The sequence below is a fragment of the Trichosurus vulpecula genome, chromosome 1, assembly GCF_011100635.1.
Source record: "Trichosurus vulpecula isolate mTriVul1 chromosome 1, mTriVul1.pri, whole genome shotgun sequence".
Classification (NCBI taxonomy): domain Eukaryota; kingdom Metazoa; phylum Chordata; class Mammalia; order Diprotodontia; family Phalangeridae; genus Trichosurus; species Trichosurus vulpecula.
The window spans coordinates 556,231,063-556,254,135 of record NC_050573.1 but is presented as its reverse complement, the minus strand read 5'-3'; the positions used below and the strand labels follow the sequence as shown (position 1 = coordinate 556,254,135).

General features: G+C 37.2%; 1 protein-coding gene across 1 annotated transcript in view; it reads left to right on the top strand.

Moving 5' to 3' along the window:
- The first annotated feature begins 7,535 nt into the window (after positions 1-7,535).
- SHOC1 (shortage in chiasmata 1) overlaps positions 7,536-23,073 on the top strand; it is a 93,006-nt gene continuing 77,468 nt past the window's right edge. Inside the window, exons 1-4 of the mRNA XM_036749339.1 lie at positions 7,536-7,774; positions 11,901-12,082; positions 19,738-19,903; positions 21,352-21,436. Of these exons, the coding sequence (XP_036605234.1) occupies positions 7,536-7,774; positions 11,901-12,082; positions 19,738-19,903; positions 21,352-21,436 (672 nt within the window). The remainder of the gene's footprint in view (positions 7,775-11,900; positions 12,083-19,737; positions 19,904-21,351; positions 21,437-23,073) is intronic.

The window sequence follows — 23,073 nt, the reverse complement described above, 5'->3', positions numbered from 1 at the left end:
ACAACTCTACCAACAATGCATTAGTGTTCCAATTTTCCCACATCTTCTCCAGCATTTATCATTTTCCTGTTTTGTCATATGAACCAATCTGATCGGAGAGATGGGATACCTAAGAGTTGTTTCCATTTGCATTTCTCTAATCAATAGTGATTTAGAGCATTTTTTCATGTGACTATACATAGCTTTAATTTCTTCCTCCGAAAACTGCCTGTTCGTATCCTTTAACCATTTGTCAATTAGGAAATGACTTGTGTTCTTTATAAATTTGACTCAGTTCTCTATATATTTTAGAGATGAGACCCTTATCAGAGACACTGGTTATAAAAATTCCCAGTTTTCTGCTTTCTTCCTAATCTTGGTTGCATTGGCATTGTTTGTACAAAAACTTTTCAATTCGATGTAATCTAAATTATTCATTTTGCATTATTTTGCATTAGCTCTCTGTCCCTTGTTTGGTCATAAATTCTTCCCTTCTCCATAAATCTGAGAGGTAAACTATTCCTTGCTCTCCCACTTTGCTTATAGTGTCATCCTTTATATCTAAGTTGTGAGCCCATCTGGACTTTATGTTGGTGTATGGTGTAAGATGTTGGTCTGTGCCCAGTTTCTGCCACACTGCTTTCCTGTTTTCTGGCAGTTTTTGTCAGATAGTGAGGCCTTGTCCCAGAAGCTGGAGGGTTTGAGTTTATCGAACGGTGGATTACTATAGTCATTGCTTACTGTGTCTTGTTTACTGACCTATTCCACTGATCCACCACTCTGTTTTTTATTCAGTACTAAGTAATTTTGATGATTGCTGCTTTATAATACAATTTAAGATCTGGTATGTCAAGGCCACCTTCCCTAGCATTTCTTTTCATTAATTCCCTTGATATTCTGGACCTTTTGTTCTTCCAGATGAATTCTGTTATTATTTTTTCTAGCTCTATAAAATAATTTTTGGTAGTTTGATGGGTATGGCACTGAATAAGTAAATTAATTTAGGTAGGATTGTCATTTTTATCATATTAGCTCAACCTATCCGCGAGCAACTGATGATTTTCCAGTTATTTAGATCTGACTTTATTTGTGTGAAAAATGTTTTGTAATTGTGTTCATATAGTTCCTGGGTTTGTTTTGGCTATGTACTCTTTTCCTAAGGATTCGATTCAGGAAGGTAAATATGCATATTTAACATAGAGAAAATGCTGCCAGGAATACAGGGCTGGTCAAGGCTAGGGCCTCCCCCAAAACAAGTAGAAAAAGTGGTACTCTATACAATATAAACTGGGTATACAGCAGATCATTTATTCCTTCACAGAAAGCAATTGTAGCTCTGAGAAAGTCTCTGCATCAGAACAATTTAAACTTAATTCAGTAACTAACTTACAAATACTAATATAGTGATTCAGGAAGCTAATATTTGAACCTCACTGGGACATAATAAAGTCTTTAATTAGCTACTTTTAAATTTTCATCTCTCTCTTGCTCTGTCCAAACACACAGCTGGTGAAAGCCTACTTACCTTCTTTTGACCCTTTTCTCCATTGCAAACACTTCTACTGCTGCTCTGGTGGATACCACTTCCAGTGCCATGCCCCTGGAGGTAATGCTGCCCCTGCAATTTCAGACTTCGAGATTTTTTTTTAATTTACAAGGTCATCTACTTAAGAAAAGAAACAGAAAAGCTGACAGCCCTATCCCAGGTACAGGCTTGCCTAGGCAGAACATGTGTTCACAGTTACTGGCAGTGAAGTGGAAGATAGGGCGTCTGGACTTCCCCTAGTTGACTGTCTAGATACGACTGAATAATATTCACCCTTCAGAGCTGGAAAGGAAGAATAAAAAGTGGTTGGGCATATAATCCCTTTCATATACCCACTGTGTTTCTGGTCCAGCAACCAATTAGTAAGCTTTTTTTCATATCCCATTGCAAGCAACTGAATTATCAATTCTTTCTGCTCAACAGATAGTTAAGGAACTCTCATCTCACAGTGCCAGCTCCTGAATTTTACATGGCATGAAATACTCCCCTTTGCCTGCTAAGCTTCCATGCACTTGCTTGGAACCAGGAAAAACAGGGAGAGTGATAGTACCAAGAGCTGGCAAAAATGATAGCAAATTGAACAACTCAGTTCTAGCAAGAATGGAGAATGATTAGTAGGCACGGTTAGATGACAGTTCATTTAGAAACATATGGAACTTTTTGGTAAACTGTTCAATGTGTCAGTAGTGTGATATAGCAGCCAAAGAAGCTGTTATTAAGAGAGGCACAAGAAGCTCAAGGGATTAAGAACTGATAGGGATATTAAAGATTATCAAGTATCACTAGGCACTGGGTGTTTAAGTGGCAGTTTAGGAAGGAGAACAAACATGTTGATGGATGACTAGAAGACATTCTACATGAGGACCAGTTGAAAAAAACGGGATGTTTAGCCTAGATAAGAGAAGATAAAGGGGGAACACAGTATTTGAAAAGCTTTTGAAAGCGGAATTACACTTTTTATGCTTAACTTTAGAAAACAGAGAGGAGCAATGGATCCAAATGACAGAGAAGCAAATTTCAGCTTCTAGATAAAAGGGAAATATTCCTAATAATTATGACTGTTCAGGAATAGAATGGGACTGCCTTAAGATGAACACTGTAGATCTTTCAGTACTAAAGGAGCTTTGCAATTTTCTGAAGGCCACCCAGTCCACTCTCTAACTCTTACTTGACTCTGGATACACTTTGTTGCCCATCTGTACTATTTGTCCTGACCATCTCCACACTACACAGCTTTTTTTCACCCATCATCCTTATCTTACCACTAGAACTTTGAATATTTGCCCTGGGATACCAGGCTCTGATAGGTGAGCTTTTGACTTATGTTGCTGAGAACCAGGGCTCCGTGCCACTTATTGGCTATATTTTCCCGCCACACATGTATTCCCTTTCACCCCCAATTCCTTTCTAGTTCTCTTTTATGGGTTGTATTCCCCCCATTAGAATGTAAGCTCTCTGCTGGCCGAGATATTATATTATATTATTATACACAATGCCTGGAATATAGTCAAAGCTTAGTAAATGATTTCTCTATTTACAAAAATGGACAACCTTTATAGGTTTCCTGTCCAGATGCATACCATAACCCAGGAAATAAAAAAATCTTTATCCACCTGGTCTTTCTTGTATGGATGGTCAGGTCAGATTCTTTTGAGTAGTTACAGATCTTTTTGCTGATCCTCTGTAGTGATCTCGGACTTGATGCAACCAACTAGGACAGTGTCATCTGTATATAGGGGCCATCTACAGAAAAACCTTCAGCTTGCACGCTGCATTCATTCCTATATCACAGTAGTAAACATCTTTGGCAAATATGTACCTCCCTATTTCATGCCTCCACAGATGTTATTTCTGTTTTTATGTTTTTCAGGTATCTTAAGTGATTTTGATATATGCATGGGAGACAACTTGTTGGAAAAAAGCCTTTTCCCAAGTCAAATGCTTTTTCATAATCAGTAGACATAATGGGATTTTATATTCTCTGCCTTTTTCAGCCATTTGCTAAACAGTAAAGATTCAGTCATTTTTTATACCACTTTTGAAAGCCTGTCTGTTCCCTATTTATATTCTCATTGAGTATGTCTCTTATTTGTATATGAATGACTTATATAAAGATTATGTGTGGCAGAATGCTACTTCTTTTCTCAGGAGACTACAATGTCATTTAAGGCATTGCAGTTGCATAGTGTGCTTGCTATAAAAAGCTATAAAACAATTTGCTAACATAGCAACACAATTTAGCATTTAGTAAGTGGTTTTGATACTGAAAATCATTATTTATGAACCTCAAAGATATTTAGAAATTTTTTTAATCTTCAAGAAAGCAAAACCAGTTGAGCTACCTTCTAGAACAACAATAACTGTAGAAAGTGACTGCTTTAATGATGATGTGGTGAGAGAATTTCCAATTGGAAGAGTTTTTCATCATTGTTTCTTGAAGGAATGAACACCTAAGAGAGATTCGTGCTTCCCAAGTTGTCAGCAAGTTGGCCCAATACTATTAATTATCATTGCCTCAGGTGTATTAAAAATTAGTCCCCTCCAAATCACCCTCTGAATTTTGAAGTTAATTTTCCTTATTTAAAGAAAATATAGTAATTGATAATTAGTACTCTTCTCAAACGCCAAAGACAACATAGCAGGTCAGTGGGAAAACTGTTGGACCTGGGTGAGAGAGGGGTGTGGTCTGGCCCTAGCCCCAGGGGTGGCGGCAGCTGCTTCCAGAGCTCCAGGCCCACAGACAGTGGGGGGAATCAAGGGGCTGATTAGGGCAGGAGTGCGGCAAGGTTCTCTTGCTTTGCCCTGCTTGGAGCTGGGTCGCACTCCCGGTTGGTGGTCCTTGGGGGAGGAGGAGCACTGGGGTGGCAGAGCTTATAGTAGTTGTGGAGAGGGAGTCCTCCTGGTTAGTTACACAGCAGAAAGGAGTGCTTGAACTCACAGACCAGAGCACAGGCCAGGAGAGGAGAATCATACCACCTCAGAATAGAAATAGCTCTGAAAACAATAGCTCAAACCCCCTAAAGCTTGGGACAAAGCACTTTCCACTCTGGAAGCAGTGGTACCCTGACAAAGAGCTCAAAAGTCAAGTAATTGGCTGGGTAAATGAGCTGGCAGTGTAAAAGGACTCAGACTATAGAATCTTACTTTGATGACAAGATCAAAACATACAGCCAGAAGAAGTAAACAAAGTCAAAGATCCTACATCAGAAGCCTCCAAGAAAAATATGAATTAGTCTCAGGCCATGGAAGAGCTCAAAAAGGATTTAGAAAATCAAGTAAGAGAAGTAGAAGAAAAATTGGGAAGAGAAGTGAGAGTGATGTAAGAAAATCATGAAAAACAAGTCAACAGCTTGCTAAAGGAGACCCCCCAAAAAATACTGAAGAAAATAACACCTTAAAAAATAGACTAACCCAAATGGCAAAAGAGCTCCAAAAAAGCCGATGAGGAGAAGAATGCCTTAAAAGGCAGAATTAGCCAAATGGAAAAGGAGGCCCAAAAGACCACTGAAGAAAATAATGCCTTAAAAATTAGAATGAAGCAAGTGGAAGCTAGTGACTTTATGACAAATCAAGAAATTATAAAACAGAACCAAAAGAATGAAAAAATGGAAGACAATGTGAAATATCTCATTGGAAAAACCACTGACCTGGAGAATAGATCCTGGAGAAATAATTTAAAAATTATTGGACTACCTGAAAGCCATGATCAAAAAAAGAGCCTTGACATCATCTTTCAAGAAATTATCAAAGAAAACTGCCCTGATATTCTAGAACCAGAGGGTAAAATAGAAATTGAAAGAATCCACTGATTACCTGTTGAAAAATATCTCAAAAAGATAATTTGTACTCTTAAAACCAAGTTGCAGAAATCCCTCAAATGCCATTTGTACTATTGACTTAGTACTTGGTCCTACATAAGTAATATTAGCACCTTTGTTCACATAAGATTTAGAACTTGAAGGAATCTTACAGATTAACGAATTCAATCCTTATGTTTATGATATATAAAAATGATGTTTTTAGTGCTAGTTTTCTCCCCCATCTCTAGTTGATTCTTTTCCTTTTTTTTCTTTTTGAAAGAGTTTTATTGATGCCTTTTTGGTTTTTGTATAGCATTCATTTATGAATATACTCTCCTCCCCTAATCAGCAAGCCTATTAAGGAAAAAACCAATTCAGCAAAACCAACTGATATATCCCCTGAATCTGATATGTAACATTTCCACAACCATACTTGCCCCACTTTCTAGTGAAAAGAGGGAGAGATATTTTATCATTTCTCTGAGGACCAAGTTTGGTTATATTAATGGCACAGTATTCATTTTCATTTTATTCTGCTTTCCATTTATATTGCTGTAGCCATTAAATATATTCAGCCCATAATCTTGTGCATTATGTCATGTGCTATTAGGCCTTAGAGATGGCTCCAAAAGTGAGATAATCTTTGCCTTTAGGGAGCTTATGTTCAATTGACAGATTATTTTCTTAGTTCTACTTACTTTGCTGCATCAGTTCATATGCATTATCTCATGCTTTTCTGAATTTCTCGTATTTGTTGTTTGTAACAGCTCAATATATTACATTCATGTATTACAATTTGTTTAACCATTTCCTAATCAGTGCCAACATTGTTTCTTGTCTTTTGCTGTCACATAGGCCCTTCTTTCTGTCTTTGAACTCTGTGGGGTATATGTCTTGTAGTGAAATATCTTCTCCATGTGATTTTTAATTGTTTTTTCTTTCTTTTCTGTTTCTTCTTCTTTTTTCTCTTGTAGGTTAGGAAGGAAATTGGACTTGTGTTACTTCATCAGTAAAGGGACTTAAGCAGAACTGACTCCTTTGGATTCTTTTTTTTTTAATTTTTTTTATTTTTTTTTCTCCTTTGGATTCTTACTACTGATCTATCCGTTCTGTTTTGATTAATTGTCAATGTCCTGAGGTTTGGGATGAATATATTTTATTTATCAGGCTTCTACCCTTACATTATAGTCATTTCTAGGGGAAAGAAGCGATTCTTTTCTACTTCAGATTGAATTTAAAAAGTAGCTTTCAGGTAGTGCAATGGATAGATCATTGGACCCAGAGGCAAGAAGACCTGATTTCAAATCCAGTCTCAGGCGCTTACTAGTTATGTGACCCCAGGCAAGTCATTTAACTTCTCTCTCAGTTTCCTCAGCTGTAAAATGATGAGAAATAATAGCAATTACTTCACTGGGCTGTTGGGAAGATAAAGTGAGAAAATATTTGTGAAGTGTTTTGCAAATCTTAAAACACTATATTATTTTTTTTGAAGGGGTTGACCAGCTTACTTTAATCCAGCATTCAGTTACCATACAGACAACATTCATTTAGTTCAGGGGAAAACAAACCAGCACCCCGAACCTCAAAACCAAAATATAAACAAATTACAAATATCAAAATCTTGGGGTAAGGGGTGAAGGTCTCATTTTCCATAGCTTCTTCATGCTGAAATTGGACGTAGAGCTGTGCCTGCCCCAAAGAGTCCCATTACAGAGGTCAGTTCTTTCAGCCAGCTGGCAGGAATTCCAAGAACGCTACATGCTTAGGCAGTCACCGGAAAGTGCAGGGTACTTAAGCCTAAAGGAGACAGAACTAGCAACAAAGTTAACCAAAACAAAGAACAAAAAGAGTAGGCAAGTATGGGCTATTATCCTTTAAATAAAATCATCTCAAAGAACAAAAAAAAAAGTAGGCAAGTATGGGCTATTATCCTTCAAGTAAAATCATCTCAAAGAACAAAAAAAAAAGTAGGCAAGTATGGGCTATTATCCTTCAAGTAAAATCATCTCCAGTTTGGTTGAGATTTCAGTTATGCAAAGATCCAATATCAGAAGCCAAACTCAGGTGGGAAATGTTTCTTTTCAAAAAGAACACACTGAGGAAGCCAAGAGGAACCCACCCTAGATGGAGACTAGAATTGTCCTCCCAGCCTTTCCCCAGATGTACAAGCTTTCCTCTGTTAATCACATGAGGCCACCTTCCCTCCGAGTATGACTTCATCTGGCTTCCGTTTTACCCATACCTTAGCTCCCAACTTTATCCTATCAATGCAGCAAGACCCTTTTGCTCCTGTTTCAAAATTCCATGTACAATATAATCTCAGGACATTGGCCCTTTCAGCACAGTCCTCCGGGGCCAGGTTTATCAGCTTAAGCCTGGGGGGAAGGGATTATCTCCTGCTCTGGGCCCCTGGGAAACCTCAGGCCTTCCTTGCTCCTAAGGCTCCAAAGTACCCGCCTGTTTTCGTTGCTCCTGAGGCTCCACAGAACCATAGCCACCTCAAGTACAAAGAGCAGTCCAAAAACAGGGAAACATTCAACCAACCCAGCACCCCAAAACACCATGCTCTCTTGTTAAAGCCAGATCCTGACCAAGACTACGCCATATGTTTTAACAACCCAGCTAGCAGCTTCGATGGGGGCGTTAAGATCCCTCCCCTGATGCCGGGACCTAGGAGGCTGCTGGGAAAAGCACAGGTTCTTTTTATCTGCTTAAACAAGGAAAGCACGGTGAAGGGGTTGACCAGCTTACTTTAATCCAGCATTTAGTTAGCATACAGGCAACATTCATTTAGTTCAGGGGAAAACGCCAGCATTCAGTTAGTTCAGGGGAGCATACAGACAAGCATCAAGAGACTGACCAAATACAGATTCATTGACTTACTTCAGGGGAAAAAACCAGCACCCTGAGATTCAAAACATTCATTTAGTTCGGGGGAAAACAAGCCAGTACCCCACAAACCTCAAAAGCAAAATACAAACAAATTACAAATAACAGACAGACCCAATACAATTCATAGTTACCAACATCTAGGCTCGGCCCAAGAGCAGGGGCTGGCCCAGAGTCACGCTTGCTTGCCGCTGCTCCCATACCAACCGGAAAAGGAAAGCAAAACACTATATTATTGTAACAGACACCTAGTACAGTGAACCTTCTCCGACAGTATCTACTCTACAGTATTTGCCCTAGTAATCTCCATTCTGCCTTATCTATATCCAGATAAAGAACTGATGGACTCTGAATGCAGAACGAAGCATACTTTTTTCACTTTGTTTTTTTTCATGGTTTTTTTTTTCCTTTTGGTCTGTTTTTTCTTTTACAACTGTGACTAATATGGAAATATGTTTTATATAATTTCACGTATATAACCTGTATCAAATTCATACCATTTTAGGAAGAGAAGAAGATAGGGCAGGAGGGAGAAAAATTTGGAATTCAAAATCTTATAAAAATGAATGCTAAAAATTGTCTTTACATGTAACTGGGGGAAAAATAAAATAGTATTAAAAATTTTTTTAAAGTTAGAATGGCCTGTGTGGGACCAGTCCTTGGAATACATATAGATATTCCTTCCTTGTTTCCAGACCAAACAACCACAGAAATTTGTAGGGAGCCAATTTCATGCCATTCATGACTGAGGATCTTATACCCTGTGATGATGACAAGGAACGTTCTGATTGACTAGGGAACTAGAAGACTTGGTGTCTCGGGGTGCTGAGGCAAACCTTGATGTGCATACGAAAGAGAAAACCCACTTATATTTTCCCTTTGATTTTGAATTGAGAGGGCTGCTTTGAATTCTCTCTTCCCTAATGTTAGTTACCTGCAATGTATCCTATACATATCTTGTTTGTACCTAGTTCTTTGCAACTTGTTTCCCCCATTTAACTATGAGCTCCTTAAGAGCCTTTGCTTTTCTTTGTATCTCCTATATAGTGCCTGGCACATAGTAGGTACTTGGTAAATGCTAACTGACTGAAAGGTGATTGTCCTGTCTCCCACCTAGTTGGCCATGAATACGTGGCTGCCTCTGTCTTTTCATTTTCTGTCCTTATTTAGATGGATGAGTCTTCTAGGGTAGAAGTGTCCGGGTGACTTGGTGAGGTCAGGAGATCCATAGTCTCTTCTTGATGAAATTATGCTCTTTGTTTTCAACTTTCTTTTCTAGATGTTTATTAAGGATCCCCTTAATTATATATTCTAATTGAATATACCATCAGACTCTTTGATGTGTTAGTTTTGCTGAACTGTTTTTTTTTCTCTTTCTTCCTAAAAAAGTCTTTGTTTTGAAGAATTAATCCTTGGTTAAGAGAGGTGGGGAACAGATATATTTGGGAAATGAAAGTGCAATGTACAACACTTGTGGACCTCCCACCTTTGGAAAGGGGTGGCATGGAGATGTCTGTTCATATCTCTTCTTTCTTTTCTTTTTGATATTTTATTTTTCCCTAGTTACATGACAAAACAATTTTTAAGCTTTTTTTTTTATTTTTGAGCTCCAGATTCTATCCCTTCTTCTCTCCCTGCCCTCTGCCCTCCCTGAGATGGTGAGCAATCCGATATAGGTTATACACATGCAATCATGCAAAGCATTAATCATATTATTCATTTTGTACAAGAAGACTCAAACAACTAAAAAAAGAGTGAAAAATCCATATCTATTCTTCCAAGATACACTTGTTCTTACATGGTTGTAGTCATGGTATATGTTGTTTTCTTGGCTCTGCTTTCTTCATTCTTCATCAGCTCAAGTAGATGTTTCAATGTTTCTCTCTATCTGTCATATTCATCACTTCTTACAGCATAGTGATATTCCATTATATCCATATACCACTGTTTGTTTAACCTTTCCCCAGTTGATGAACATCTACTTTATTTACAATTCTTTGCTATAACAAAAAGTGCTGCTATCAGTATTTTAGTGTATATAAGGACTTTCTTCTTCTCAGTGGCCTCCTCAGGTATAAACCTAGTAATGGAACCTCTGAGTCAAAGGGTATAGACAATTAACTTACTTTATTTTAATAATTCAAAATTGCTTTCCAAAATGACTGTACTAATTCACACCTCTGTGTACCTATCCTTCCTCAACTCCTCCAACATTGATTAGCTCATCTTTTGTCATTTTTGCCAATTTTCAGAAGGTGAGGTAAAACCTCAGGATTGTTTCAATTTTTGCATTTATCTTATTATCAGTGATTTGAAGCATTCTTTCTCCAAATAGGATCCAAGCTAGTACTGCTCATTCTAAGTTTGATGCTCTATTTAATAAGCTATACTTCTAAAAAGGAAAAAGAGATTTATTAGAAAACATACTAAATTGGCTAATAATTAACTGTCACCTTACATAAAATCATACTAACAGTTTTATTGGGTTTTTTGTATGAACTTTGAAGATAAGCTATATCTTTACTTAAATACATATGCCTTGATATAGTAATAAAAGCAATGATATATGATTTTTAATATCCTTTTGACCGTTATTTTTGTTTATACACACACATATATATATACATATATACACATATATAATATACATGCACACACACACGCACACATATACACATTCACACACACAGGGTGTTCCTAAAGTTTGAACACATAGGCAAAAATGCATATTTTCAAGAAATGAAATGAATGAAATTTTCAGCAACATTTTATTTAATTGGAATATTAACAAATAACATCTTCAAAATGATTTCCATCATTTGTGATGCAAAGGTTGATGCGCTTTGCAAGATTCACATGAACTCAATGCAATAACTCCACATTGCCGTCAGTTTTAGCACATTCACTCTTTATGAGTTCAATCAAGCGTGTTGCATCTGTGATTTTCATTGAGTACGGCTTCTCCTTTAGCATACCCCAGAAAAAGAAGTCAAGGGAGCTAAGGTCTGTTAATATTCCAAATATTTCAAAATATGCATTTTTGCCTATGTGTCCAGACTTTAGCAACACCCTGTATAACCTTTATATAACTTGGATACCAAATCTTTACCAGAGAAATTTGATAAAAAAAGATTTTCCCCCCATCCAACTACTTCCCTTCTTATTTTAGGTAAAGATATCAATAACTTTTAAAAAATTATACATTGTAGGATTTTTCCATGAATTAGAGTTAAAAAGAAGTTTTAAGCCTTCAAATTAAACAATAATAATTAACTCTAATATGTGTATAGTGTTTTAAAGTTTGCAAAGAATTTTACATTATTTCATTTGATTCTTACAATAACCATATCTGATGAGTTCAACAGGTATGATTGCCCCATTGTACAGTTAAGGAAACCAAGGGTGAGAGACATAAATTAACTTGCATAATGCTACTCAGGTAGTAAATGTCCAAGACATGATTTGAACCCAAGTCTTTCTGACCCAATATTTTATTCCCTATATCACATGATGTCTTTATTTGGCCTATTATTTCCATTTCCTATCTTTAATATTTGATCATTTGTTGTAAAGACAGTAGTAGTATTATATAGTTAAATTTCTTTATCAAATTATATACCATAAGCATGCATTTTATGGAGCATATTAAGGCAAAATGTGCTTAAATAACTAAACATCTTTTTTAGGAAGAGCATTTCACACATTGTGTCTCATATTAATGACTTTGAAGAAATTGTTCCAAGTTCAAATCCATCCTCTCAAATTGACATAGAAAAGAGCTATTTATTTACTCAGAATGACTATAAGGAAGTCTTCCATCCTGTTCCTTGTTCTGAAGGATGGCCAACACTTCAAACACCCAATCAAGGTAAGGCATTTCTAAGTCTTACTATGCATTAAAACAGCACTTACTGATTGATTGATTTGCGCTTCTGAGAATGATTTTTTTTATTCAGTAGATTAAAAATATGTTGAGGGTGCTCCTTAGCAGAATTGTGTTTTTCAGCTTTGCTACATTGAGCAAAATGATGCATTTTTCCACTTGACATCCTTATTGTAAAAACTGGGTATTTTTAGAAGACTCAGCAATTATCTTCTGAGTTTGAACAACCTTGATAGGCTAAAAACTGGCATCAATTTAACCTACATGTAGATAATCATAGTTAATCCCCCAATTCCTGTTGGTGTAATGATACCAGAAATCTTAATGCTGATCTAACATAGGAATTTTTTGCAGTACTTCAAATCTTGTTTCCAATAAAGTTACTTGCTCAGAAATGGTGATGTGATGTGCAAACTAGACTAAAATTCCCTAATTTTATATTAATTCCATAAACCATATAATATAATAATAACCATATAATTGTTGAGGTTTAGGGGTGATGGGACCCTGAAATAGTGACACGAAGGTCCTTCAACCAAAGCCTTCTTTCAGCCAAAGGCAAGGTTTATTAGAACACCACTTAGGGTGGGTGTGATTCTAAAAATCTGCAATATTGGCCAGACTGAATCGGAACCATCGGCTAGACTCTTAAGGAATCTGAGCCCCTTAATGGAGGCAAGATGGATCTTATATACAGAAAGACTGTGGGAAGGATCTAGGAGTTGCCAAGTAGTCTGAGGAGACTGAGAGGTAACAGAGAAGGACAGGGTGAACACCTAGGTAAACATCTGGGATGCGGACCACTTGGTCAAAGGAGTCTAGCTGGGATCAAGGGTGGGAAGTAGCTGGGGGCAATCTGGAGGTAACAGACGATGAAAGGCTGGGCTAGGTTAGGGGGTAACAGAGAATTGGGAGATTAGATAATGGCCACAATGAAGAGCCAGTTAAAAGGATCACTGGGATGGGTCTGTGCTTCAAGCAGATTTTGCCATTTTTTAACACCAATGTTACTAACAGCTGCTGTGGGTGTAAGGCCAATAATACCAGCACACAGAAGGGCTGCTAGCACAAGTTCTTTGGTCAGCTTTTCTTAGGAAAGCAACTTTAAGGGGTTTACAATCTCACTTTAATTAAACATACATGTATCATTCACTTAGTTCAGGGGGAAAAGCACCTTGAACTTCAGAGAAAACACAAACAGAAATTATATAAACAGCAAATAACACAAATCAGCAGACAGGGCTTCTACCTGTCTGTCTATAGCAATACATACATAGATACCAGAGATTTGACTTTGTTGGAAAATTCAAGGAGAATTTGGGTGCAGGGAGAGGAGGGGGGGCCTATACCCTGTCATTGTCATCATCATCACCATAGATGGACAATCTGGCAGGGAACATTATTAATGAAGTCCTCTGGTCTGGGCACCTGTTCCAGCCTTCTCCAGCACAGCATCTCGGCATCTTCTTCTTGTTGGAACCCACTTTCTTTTGTCCATTCTCCTACAAAAATGTGCTTGGCACAATTTTAAATTACCATTCCTAATCTTATATCCTTATCATTCTTGCAAAATCAAAATTGGAACCGTGGCTAATTGTCATGTTTAAGAGATTCACATTAGAACCTAGTTTTTTGTACTTTACATTAATCCATTATTAATCCCCCCATCAGGAGGATGAGATTTCACTAAGGAATTAATAACAGGCTCCATTACATATATAAATACATTAAGTAATCAATTTTTAACACAGTACATATCAAGTCTTGGGGTGGGGGGAGGGTAAAAATGGGGAGAAAATTTGTAACTCAGAATCTTGTGGAAATCAATGTTGAAAACTAAAAATGTTAAATGATAAAAAAATCAATTTGCAAAAAAAAAAGAAAAGAAAACATTGTGGAGATCAGAGATGTATTAGAGTATCAAGGGATGAAAGATGGCAGTAAGGAATAGTCAAATCCACCATCTGTGCATTTTTGAGAGCTGTATTAAATTGTTAACAAAAATGTTCTTTTAAAAAATAGAGAATTTTTATTTAATTAAAAAAAAACAGTCACTAGAAATCAGTTTTGTTGACTTTAAGGGCCAGGTTTGGAGGTCAGCTGATTTCTGACTCAGCTGTTCTCTCAGTAAGACTTCCAGGCTTCTCAGCCTCGGGGGTCCTTATTGTAACTGCTACCCATCCCCCCTCCTTCCCTTATGCCAGGTGGAGAAAGGTAAAGCTCTCTCTTCTTACTACACTAAGGGTTGGTGGGGTAGGGAAGTGGGGGAAGGAAAGGAGGATACTGTAAGGCCATTATTTCGCCTGGTTCGCTCTAACCTGAAGGTATAAAGTCTCCTCCTCTCATCCTGAACTTCCATAGAACTTCCTGTCTCTACCCCCATCCTGGGTCATAAAACTTCCTCTGTCTCCCTTATCTTCTGCCATCCAGCTTCCTCATCCTGTTCTTAATCTTTTAACCCTCTACAAAAGCATATCTCCCAGACATCTGGGTCCCACCCAGAGAGTCATAAAATTCACAGTGAGTTTGACTATAAACTTCAATTTCAAGTTATTACAACAAATTATACAAAAGATTTTAGAAAACATAGATAGCCTTCCCTTGTTTTTAAATATATCAGTAGAAATTAAATATATTCTGGAATCTCACATATATAGTGAATGTGGTCCATTAACCTCCATATTAACATACATAAATAATTCCTTAGATGATACAGGCTTGAAAATCATACCTCTGTATTTTTCCAAGGATTCTCATTTGCCCAATAGGAATTCTACAACACAGAAACTTTTTGCACAGAGTTTATAAGAACTTATAGATATAGACAAAGCTTGGAAGTTTATCTTAATTTATTCATTCTTCCATATATGTGTATATATATATATATATATATATATATATATATATATATATATATATATATATATATATATATACACACACACACATATATATTCACAATTCTTAACCTAACATCTAGATTATAAGAGAAATTGCTTTTTCATAAATTCTCAAGGTATTATAACAACTAAACTCCTAGATATTACAAAGTGCCAAATTTTCTCTCACTCTCTGCTATCCAGCTGCTCCCCTGAGACTGCCAAAGCAGGCAAGGGTTGGGGGGGGGGGCTATCTTTATCCTGGGTTAACCTACTGTTTTCCCAGTTAGCCAGCATTTATCCCAGTGGGATTTTTTTGGATAAAATGCTTGGAGGAATTTCGTCTTCCTCCTCAATACTTTTTCTTTTAAGAGCTCTTTTCCCATTCGAGGCAAACCTGACTTATCAACCTAGAATTGGAAACTTGACCAAGTGCTATTTAGATCCCGAATTTTCCTCGCATTGCTCAGGGACCTGATTTATGCAATCTCCAGCTGTTCAGTTTCACTTTTTCTCATTCAAATCTCTTTACTTCCTGAGTTCCCAAGGATTCCAAAAAATAGTCCCAGGAATTTAGCAGTCTGAAGAAGGGAAACTCCAACCTGTGGGCATGCGGGTCCACTGGAAACCAGCCGGGGTGCCTCCCATTGTCCCCAAGGAGTTCTCTCATCTCCGCTGCTATAGAAATACCAGCAACGAGCCCCCAAATTGTGAGGAACATACTTAGTCTAGGAATAAACAATACTCATTGGAAAGCCAGGAAGACTTTCATTATATTTTACATTTATTCTATCCCGAACAGATGGGTAGCCCCCTTAATGGAGTACAGCTTGTTCAGACAAATGCGAGCCTTTTTATTGGCTCCCAATTCGAAATCTCTCACCTTGCTCTCCATCGGCCAGATGCAACCCCCTGAAATGCCCACATCATGCCCCACCTCAAACAGCTCATTAAGCATGCATACAAGCTTCTCACCTTTCACCTGATCAGAAACCTGATTCTGCTAGATCACAGCTCTGATTAGAACCAGTCACCTCTGACTTACATCCTAGCATCACTCAAAGCGAGGAAGAATACTTTTAATCCTGTGGAAACAAAATTCCTCCTATTGGTTCCCACAGTTCAGGCTTTGGCCCTTTCTGAGGCTCAAATGATCTGAAATGATTATCACTGGATAACTCCAGCACCATTAGAAAATTCAGTAGTTATAATTGACATTGAAATTGACATTCTCAAAATGCACTTCATTATTTTATATATCTTTTTCCTCAAAGCTTTGTGGATTTTCATGGATTTAATGGTAACAGTAGCACAAATATTAGTTTTTAAAATATAACTATGGCTAATAATTTACAGTATAGTTTTCATTTTAATGGGAGTTTTGTGTATTGTTTCTTTTATGTTTTATTGGTGCTTTTGTTTTTTCTATGCTTTTACTTCCCAGTTATCCTCCTACACAAATATGCATAGAATGCTACTTTGTTAAAAGAAAAACAGTTAAGCAAAACATCACAATGACCTCATTTGCAACATTCTGAATAGGTTCATCTACTACTTAGTTACCAATCCTTTAGAAACAAGATTGATTATTGCACTTAATCTCAGTTCTCAGTTTCACCATTGTGGTCATTGTGCATAATGTTTGTAGTCCTGCTATTCTCTATATCAGATTCTATAAATCTCACCAATTTTCCCTGAATTCTTCATATTTATCCTAAAACTTTTATTTTGTTATACTAGAAGCGAGTGAGACACACCACAGAGTATAAGTTTTAAGTGGAGAATTTATTAGCCGGTGGCCATTGGGGTACCGCACCACAAATCAATGGCCAGGTTTTACAGTGAAAAGGTAGTTTATATAGGGAATTTACATGCCAGGTCACAGGGTGGTCTGGGGATACAGGAACAAAGGCCCTGACAGATCACAGATTCTCACAGGTTATCATTAAGTGGGATAACCTTATCTATTGACATTCCCTGGAGGAGTCACGGAGCCCAGGGATGTTTGCTAGACTCCAAAAGGTCTGAGTCCACTCTTTAGTATGCAAAACTGGGGTTTGTAGTTAGGGGTTGGGGGCAGGGTGTTTTCTAGCAATAGCTGGCTACTCAAGTATCACAATTTTCCCAATATATACTCTTCCTTTGCAGAGTGTTATACACTCTGGATGACATTGAAACCTGTTAAGGACTTTTCTTCATTTGTTTAAGATTATCTATGCCCCAGTTCTTTAGTAGCCAATCAAGCCTAAAAGTATGAATTTACTAGTTAAAGTAAAAAAACAATCTTTCCAAAATTAAGGAAATCCTCTTTGCTTGTGTAGGGAGAAGCTGGCATATAGAGAGAGCCCATCCATGTATGTCAAGGAGCTGTCTCCCTGGGCTGTGACATGGGCATTGTAGTTGTATGGCTCAAAAGGAGGCAAAATAAACACCTCTAGCCTCTTCTTCCCCTCCTGCCCCCCTTCTCCAAATGAGACTTTCATTCCTGCCAGGAGGTTGGGGCTGGAGGTCACTCTGCTTTCCTCAGAGAGAGAGAGAGAGAGAGAGAGAGAGTACTGGGCTAGAATTATATCTATCTGCTCCCTTAATTATTAGTCTAGGGCAGGCGTGAGGAACCTGAGGCCTCGAGGCCCACTAGGTCCTAAAGTACAGCCCTTTGAATCTAAACTTCACAGAACAAATCCTTTTATTAATGTAATATGATCAGGTTCAATTTAACTTCTAATCACTTTGTCATTTGGGGGGAAAAAGAAGACCCCCAAGCTCTTTATCCAAGGCATGACTCTCTCCCCACCAAATACCAAGTCCACAATTAGTACATATAGTGAATAGCAAAGCAACCCATTTATGTAAATCGGTAGCAAAACAAATCAGAGGACGTGTGTGTGTGTGTGTGTGTGTGTGTGTGTGTGTGTATCAGACAAATAGAATGAAGGTGCTCTCCCATTGGGAGCAACACAGCTCAGTTCAACCAAGAGAGAGGGTAGAGGGTCTTGGCTGTTACCCAAGAGAAGTTCTCCAAAGTATCTAGAATGACAAGCTGGGGTTAGGGACATGATGGAGATTGCTCACTCCTCTCATGTCTTCCCAAAGTCTTTTCCTTACAGTACAAGCCAAAATGGAGTCAGCCTCTTACGTCTTCTGTCTTGAAGCTGGAAGTCAGAAGCTCCAGAAGCACTTTGACACTTGACAAGGTCTAAAGACCAAAGAAGGCTAAATAAAGTGAAGTACCTTTACTCTCTCCAATTCTGCCCCATTCTTCACGCAGGACAAGGTGTTCCTCTACACCAATAAATAGAGAATCTCATACCAATAGACTTTGGGACAGAGGTTATACTCGTTATTAGTATTTTAGAAGACTACATATAAATAGAATATTATTTAGTCTGTGAGCAGTCTTTCCATTCGTTTACTTTTAACCATAGGTACATGTGTGTGTATGCTCACTCTGAATTCTGAGATTAGCATCAAAAGCCCACATTGAAAATTTGTTCCCAACCTATGGGCTCTTTGGCATCAAAATTCCTCTGGCACTTTAGCTCTAAGGTAGCCTTAACTACTTTAGGGAAAGGAAATGATTCCTACAATCTTTTCCAAGTTAATCGAAGAGGAGATTAGTACCTGTGCAATTTTTTCTCTGATCCCAAGAGTTCCTGCTTTCCTTTTCTCATGCACTAGAAAAAGACACTATTCATAGTTTCCCTACACAGAGTCTAACCCTATTTCCTGCTCCATGTCCTATGACTAGATTCTATACACTCAAGACACAGATTTTTGTTTTGCTCTTTAGGAAAAGTGAACTGTCCCACCTACTATTGGCTCTAAATCTAGGAACTTGTTTAAATAGCTTTTTCCATAAAACTTCCCATTAAAAATTTCCCACTTGCTTGACTTCCAGGAGCCAAGATGGCGGAGTAAGCAGTAAGTCACTCTCACTCTCCCTTATTGAGCCCTAAAAACACAGAAAATATCACCCCTGGAAAAACCCTAGAATAGCTGAGCCAGCAGAAAGACAGAATGCAGCAGTCCTTTAGCCCTGGAAGCTTGGGAGATTAATGGGAAAGGTCCCTTTCGCTTTGGTGGAGGGGGAACAGTACAGAATGGGAGGGGTCTCAGCAAACCCCACCTCAGCAAACCAGTGGGAGATCCTGATCTTGGGGTGGTGGAGCAGGTAAGCGCCAACACCAGGACCAAAAGAGCAAATGGTATGCTTTGATCTGCATTCAGACTCCATAGTTCTTTTTCTGATGTGGATAGCATTTTCCATCATGAGTCTTTTGAAGATGTCTTAGATAATTGCATTGCTGAGAAGAGCTAAGTCTGTCAAAGATAGTCATCACACAATGTAGCTGTTACTGTGTACAGTATTCTTCTGGTTCTGCTTGATGTGGATACAGTGCCCTAAGAGTTAAAAATAACATTAAGGGTTGACTTTGTTAAGCCCCTAGTTTATTCTATAACCTGAAGCTGTCCTAAGGTCTCTTCCTATTATCTTGAAATACCATAAAACTTCCCCCTTATCCTGGACCATAAAATTCCTTGTCTTCCCCCATCCTGGGTAATAAAATTTCCCCTGTCTCCCTTATCTTGTGTCATCCATCTTCCTCATCCTGTCCCTAATCTTTTAACCTCCATAAAAATCTTTAAAACTACATCACCATTCTGAAACCTCTATATAAGCATAACTCCCCCAAATATCGGGGTCTCACCTAGCCAGAAGACCCTTTCTGATTTCTTATTTTGCTTCTTATTTCTTTTCAGATTTGTATATTGATGATGACATAATTTTTGTAGATAGTTTGGCGGAGTATAAAAAGCAACTCCCTACTTTGTATACTCTCTTGAGTAGACTGAAAGTGTTTTTATTAAAAGATCCTTGTTTAGATTTCAAAGAACAACAGATCTTCATAGAAGCTGATCATTTCAGGTACTTAATCACTGGTTACTGGTATTGCAAATGTATTTAAGAGGGGGAAATGTTCTTTCCATGTTCTCAGTTTCAACACCTGTTTGCCATTAAGTCAAATTTAATTATTATAGGTTTTGTTTGACTGCAATTCAATGTTTCCATAGCCTTTCCAGTGTACAAAATCACTCCAGAGATTCAACTAAAATTAAGGTGAAATAAAGATACTTCCATTCTGCATTTAATTTTAGTTGAAATAGTTCCTGGATAAAGCCAGATACCATACTTGGGCTTAAGGTAGTTGACGTTGCCATGCCTATAACTCCTAGAAGGCTGTAAGTAGTCTTCATACAGAGGACATGACAACACCAGAGCAATCCTCAAAGGACCTTAGACTCATTCAAAAATATTCATCATATGTAAAATATGTAGGCTCTCTAGGCAGTTTTATCCCATTGTAAGTTTGTGGTTCATTTGGTAAAAATAATGCTATATTTTAAAGTCCGCATAATGTGAAATAATTATTTCATCACAGATATTGAAGGTTCTGTGTGACTGAAAACAGTCCCTTAATAATAATCTATATTTATATTTTGACAATCAAAAATACTCATTATGAGAAAAATTTTAGTACACAAGTCACACCTTTTTATGAGGCATATAAAAGCAAATCTTTTCAGCTCAGCTGCATCTGTATCACCATAATATTGTTAGAGAATAGATTTTCTTTAAAAAGTTTTGACTGGGTGGCATTATGGGAAGACTGTAGTTAAAGAAATACTTCCAACCCACATCAGAGTAACCACAAGATATCCCTCCAGGAATTAAAAAAAAAACACAAAAAAAGAATTTAGAATCCTCACTAAACATAACAGTGCTTAGTATTTTGTTCTCCCCTCAAAGTGTTTTAAAAAAAACTCTTGTTAGAATTTAGGCAGCTCCTTGAAGTCAACAGAAAGTCTATATGTGAATAAGACAGAAATTATTGTCCAAAACTCATTTTTACTCTATTTCCTCCTATTTTGCTTAAATTTAAGAAATGTGCGTAAATATTAGGAGATCTGGTATTATAAGAGTTGTATTTGAGAGAAGACAATTTGGGTATGGCCCTTTAAAAGACCTGCGTTTCCTCAGATTATGTAGCAACTATATATTGTCAAGTAATATAATGTTCCACATAAGCAAATTTGCAGAAAAGCAAAGCTGTCCTATCATGACCCCTAAAGGACCAGTTTGGAGACATGAGAATTCTTCACATGGGCAGTGAATCAAATATAGATATATATACACACATATGTATGTGTGTATATGTATATATGCGTGTGTGTGTGTATACACACACACACATATATATACATAAAACAGGGCAACTCAGGGTTAATCATCAGTAATCAAAACAAAGAATTGACTTAATATTTCTATTTAAAATGTTATTTGAGGTATCAAAATTTTTACCTTTTTCTTTTCAGGGAATATTCTCCTTTGCAAAGCCATTTGGAAGTTCATGAGAAAGAAGAATTATATATGATTAAGGAGCTGTCCGAAGATGAAAAAGTAGTGTTTTTTTTAAAGTTCGGTCTTAATCATGTTTTAATAACTCTTATTTAATAATGTTCTTATAAAAGTGGTGGAATAAATTTCTATAAACTTTAGTGGTCTGTAGCATGTTATATGTAATTGTGAAACTGAAAAATATTTGGCCATGAGTTGAATGTGGGAGAGTTATGCCATTGATAATGATGGAGAAATTATGAAGGAATCATTCTAGGGATTCAGTGGTGCCCCTAATCTTGACCAATTTTATATGTTTGAGGTTTTAAGTAAGAAGCAACATGGCATAAGTGGAGAAAGCCCTAGAACTAGATTCAAGAATTGGACTCACATCCCATCTCCACTTTTTACTGGGTGTGTGACTTTGGGCAAGTCCCTTAAAATCCAAAAACCCCAGTTTCCTCGTTTGCAAAATCAAGATAACACTCCCTGTAGCATCTACCTCATAAGAGGCATAATGGCTAGAAAGCCAGACTCAGAACCAACAAGGTCCTGATGTTCTGTCTGACAGAGATGTGCTGCGTGACCCTAAATAGGTTACTTAACCTCTCGGTATCCCTGGAAACTAAGACTTATATTGCAGAGCAGGGGCTGCTCTATGTTGGTAGGAGTTCCATTACTGGGAACTCTCTATACTAATAAAATCTCAAGGCTGATTTAAAAAAAATTTACCCTTCACAGCTGTGAAGAGAAACAAATGAAATATGTGTGTAAAGTACTTTAGACTTCTTAAAATGCTGTGTAAGTGTCAGTTGTTATTGTCCAATGGAATGCCATGGAGAAAATTGGAGGGTATAAGATAAGGACAAAAAGTGAACATTAGAGATTTATTCATGTAATGGAAGCCATATGAACAATGGTTTCCCAAAGAATTTTGGGACTACTATTGGCTCATCTCTTTGAGGGACAAGGAGAAGACTACCACATTAAAGGCTAATCTTTTACAAAGTAGTCTCTCATTTGCTGCTTGTAGTTCAAGAAAGCACAAAATAAGTTTTCTCTTAAAACTGGTTTGCAAAGAATACTAGGAGCTGAAGGAGCAGGGTTTTTAACTGCATTTGAGCCTTTTTTAAAAAACTACACCCAATTCAAAACCAAAAATACTTTAAAAGGTGAAAATGTGTTTGCATTTCCAGCTTAACATGTTTTCAGCATAGTGATTTCTTTTGAAATAGCTTTTTGATACATTATCATTTTAAGATAATTTATAATTTAAGATTATTATAATTTATAAATTAGATTTTATATATTTTACAAATTATATTTTATATGCTATAATAATAATAAAATTATATAATAAATTATAATTTATAATTTAAGATGATTTATTAAAATAGTCCACTTATTCCTATGCTTTCTAGTGTTTTAAATAGAAATAGTATTGCATTTTATGAAAAGCTTTTTCTGCATCTGTTAATACAATGATTTTGTTATTGATACGGTCAGTTACACTTACAGTGTTCCTAACGTTGAACCAGCCTTGCATTCCTGGTATAAATCCTACCTGGTCATAGTGTATGATCTCTGTGATATATTAATGTAATCTCCTTGCTGCTGCTGTTGTTGTTGAGTTGTTTACAGTCATGTCCGACTCTCTGTGAACCCATTTGGGGTTTTCTTGGCAGAGATGCTGGAGTGGT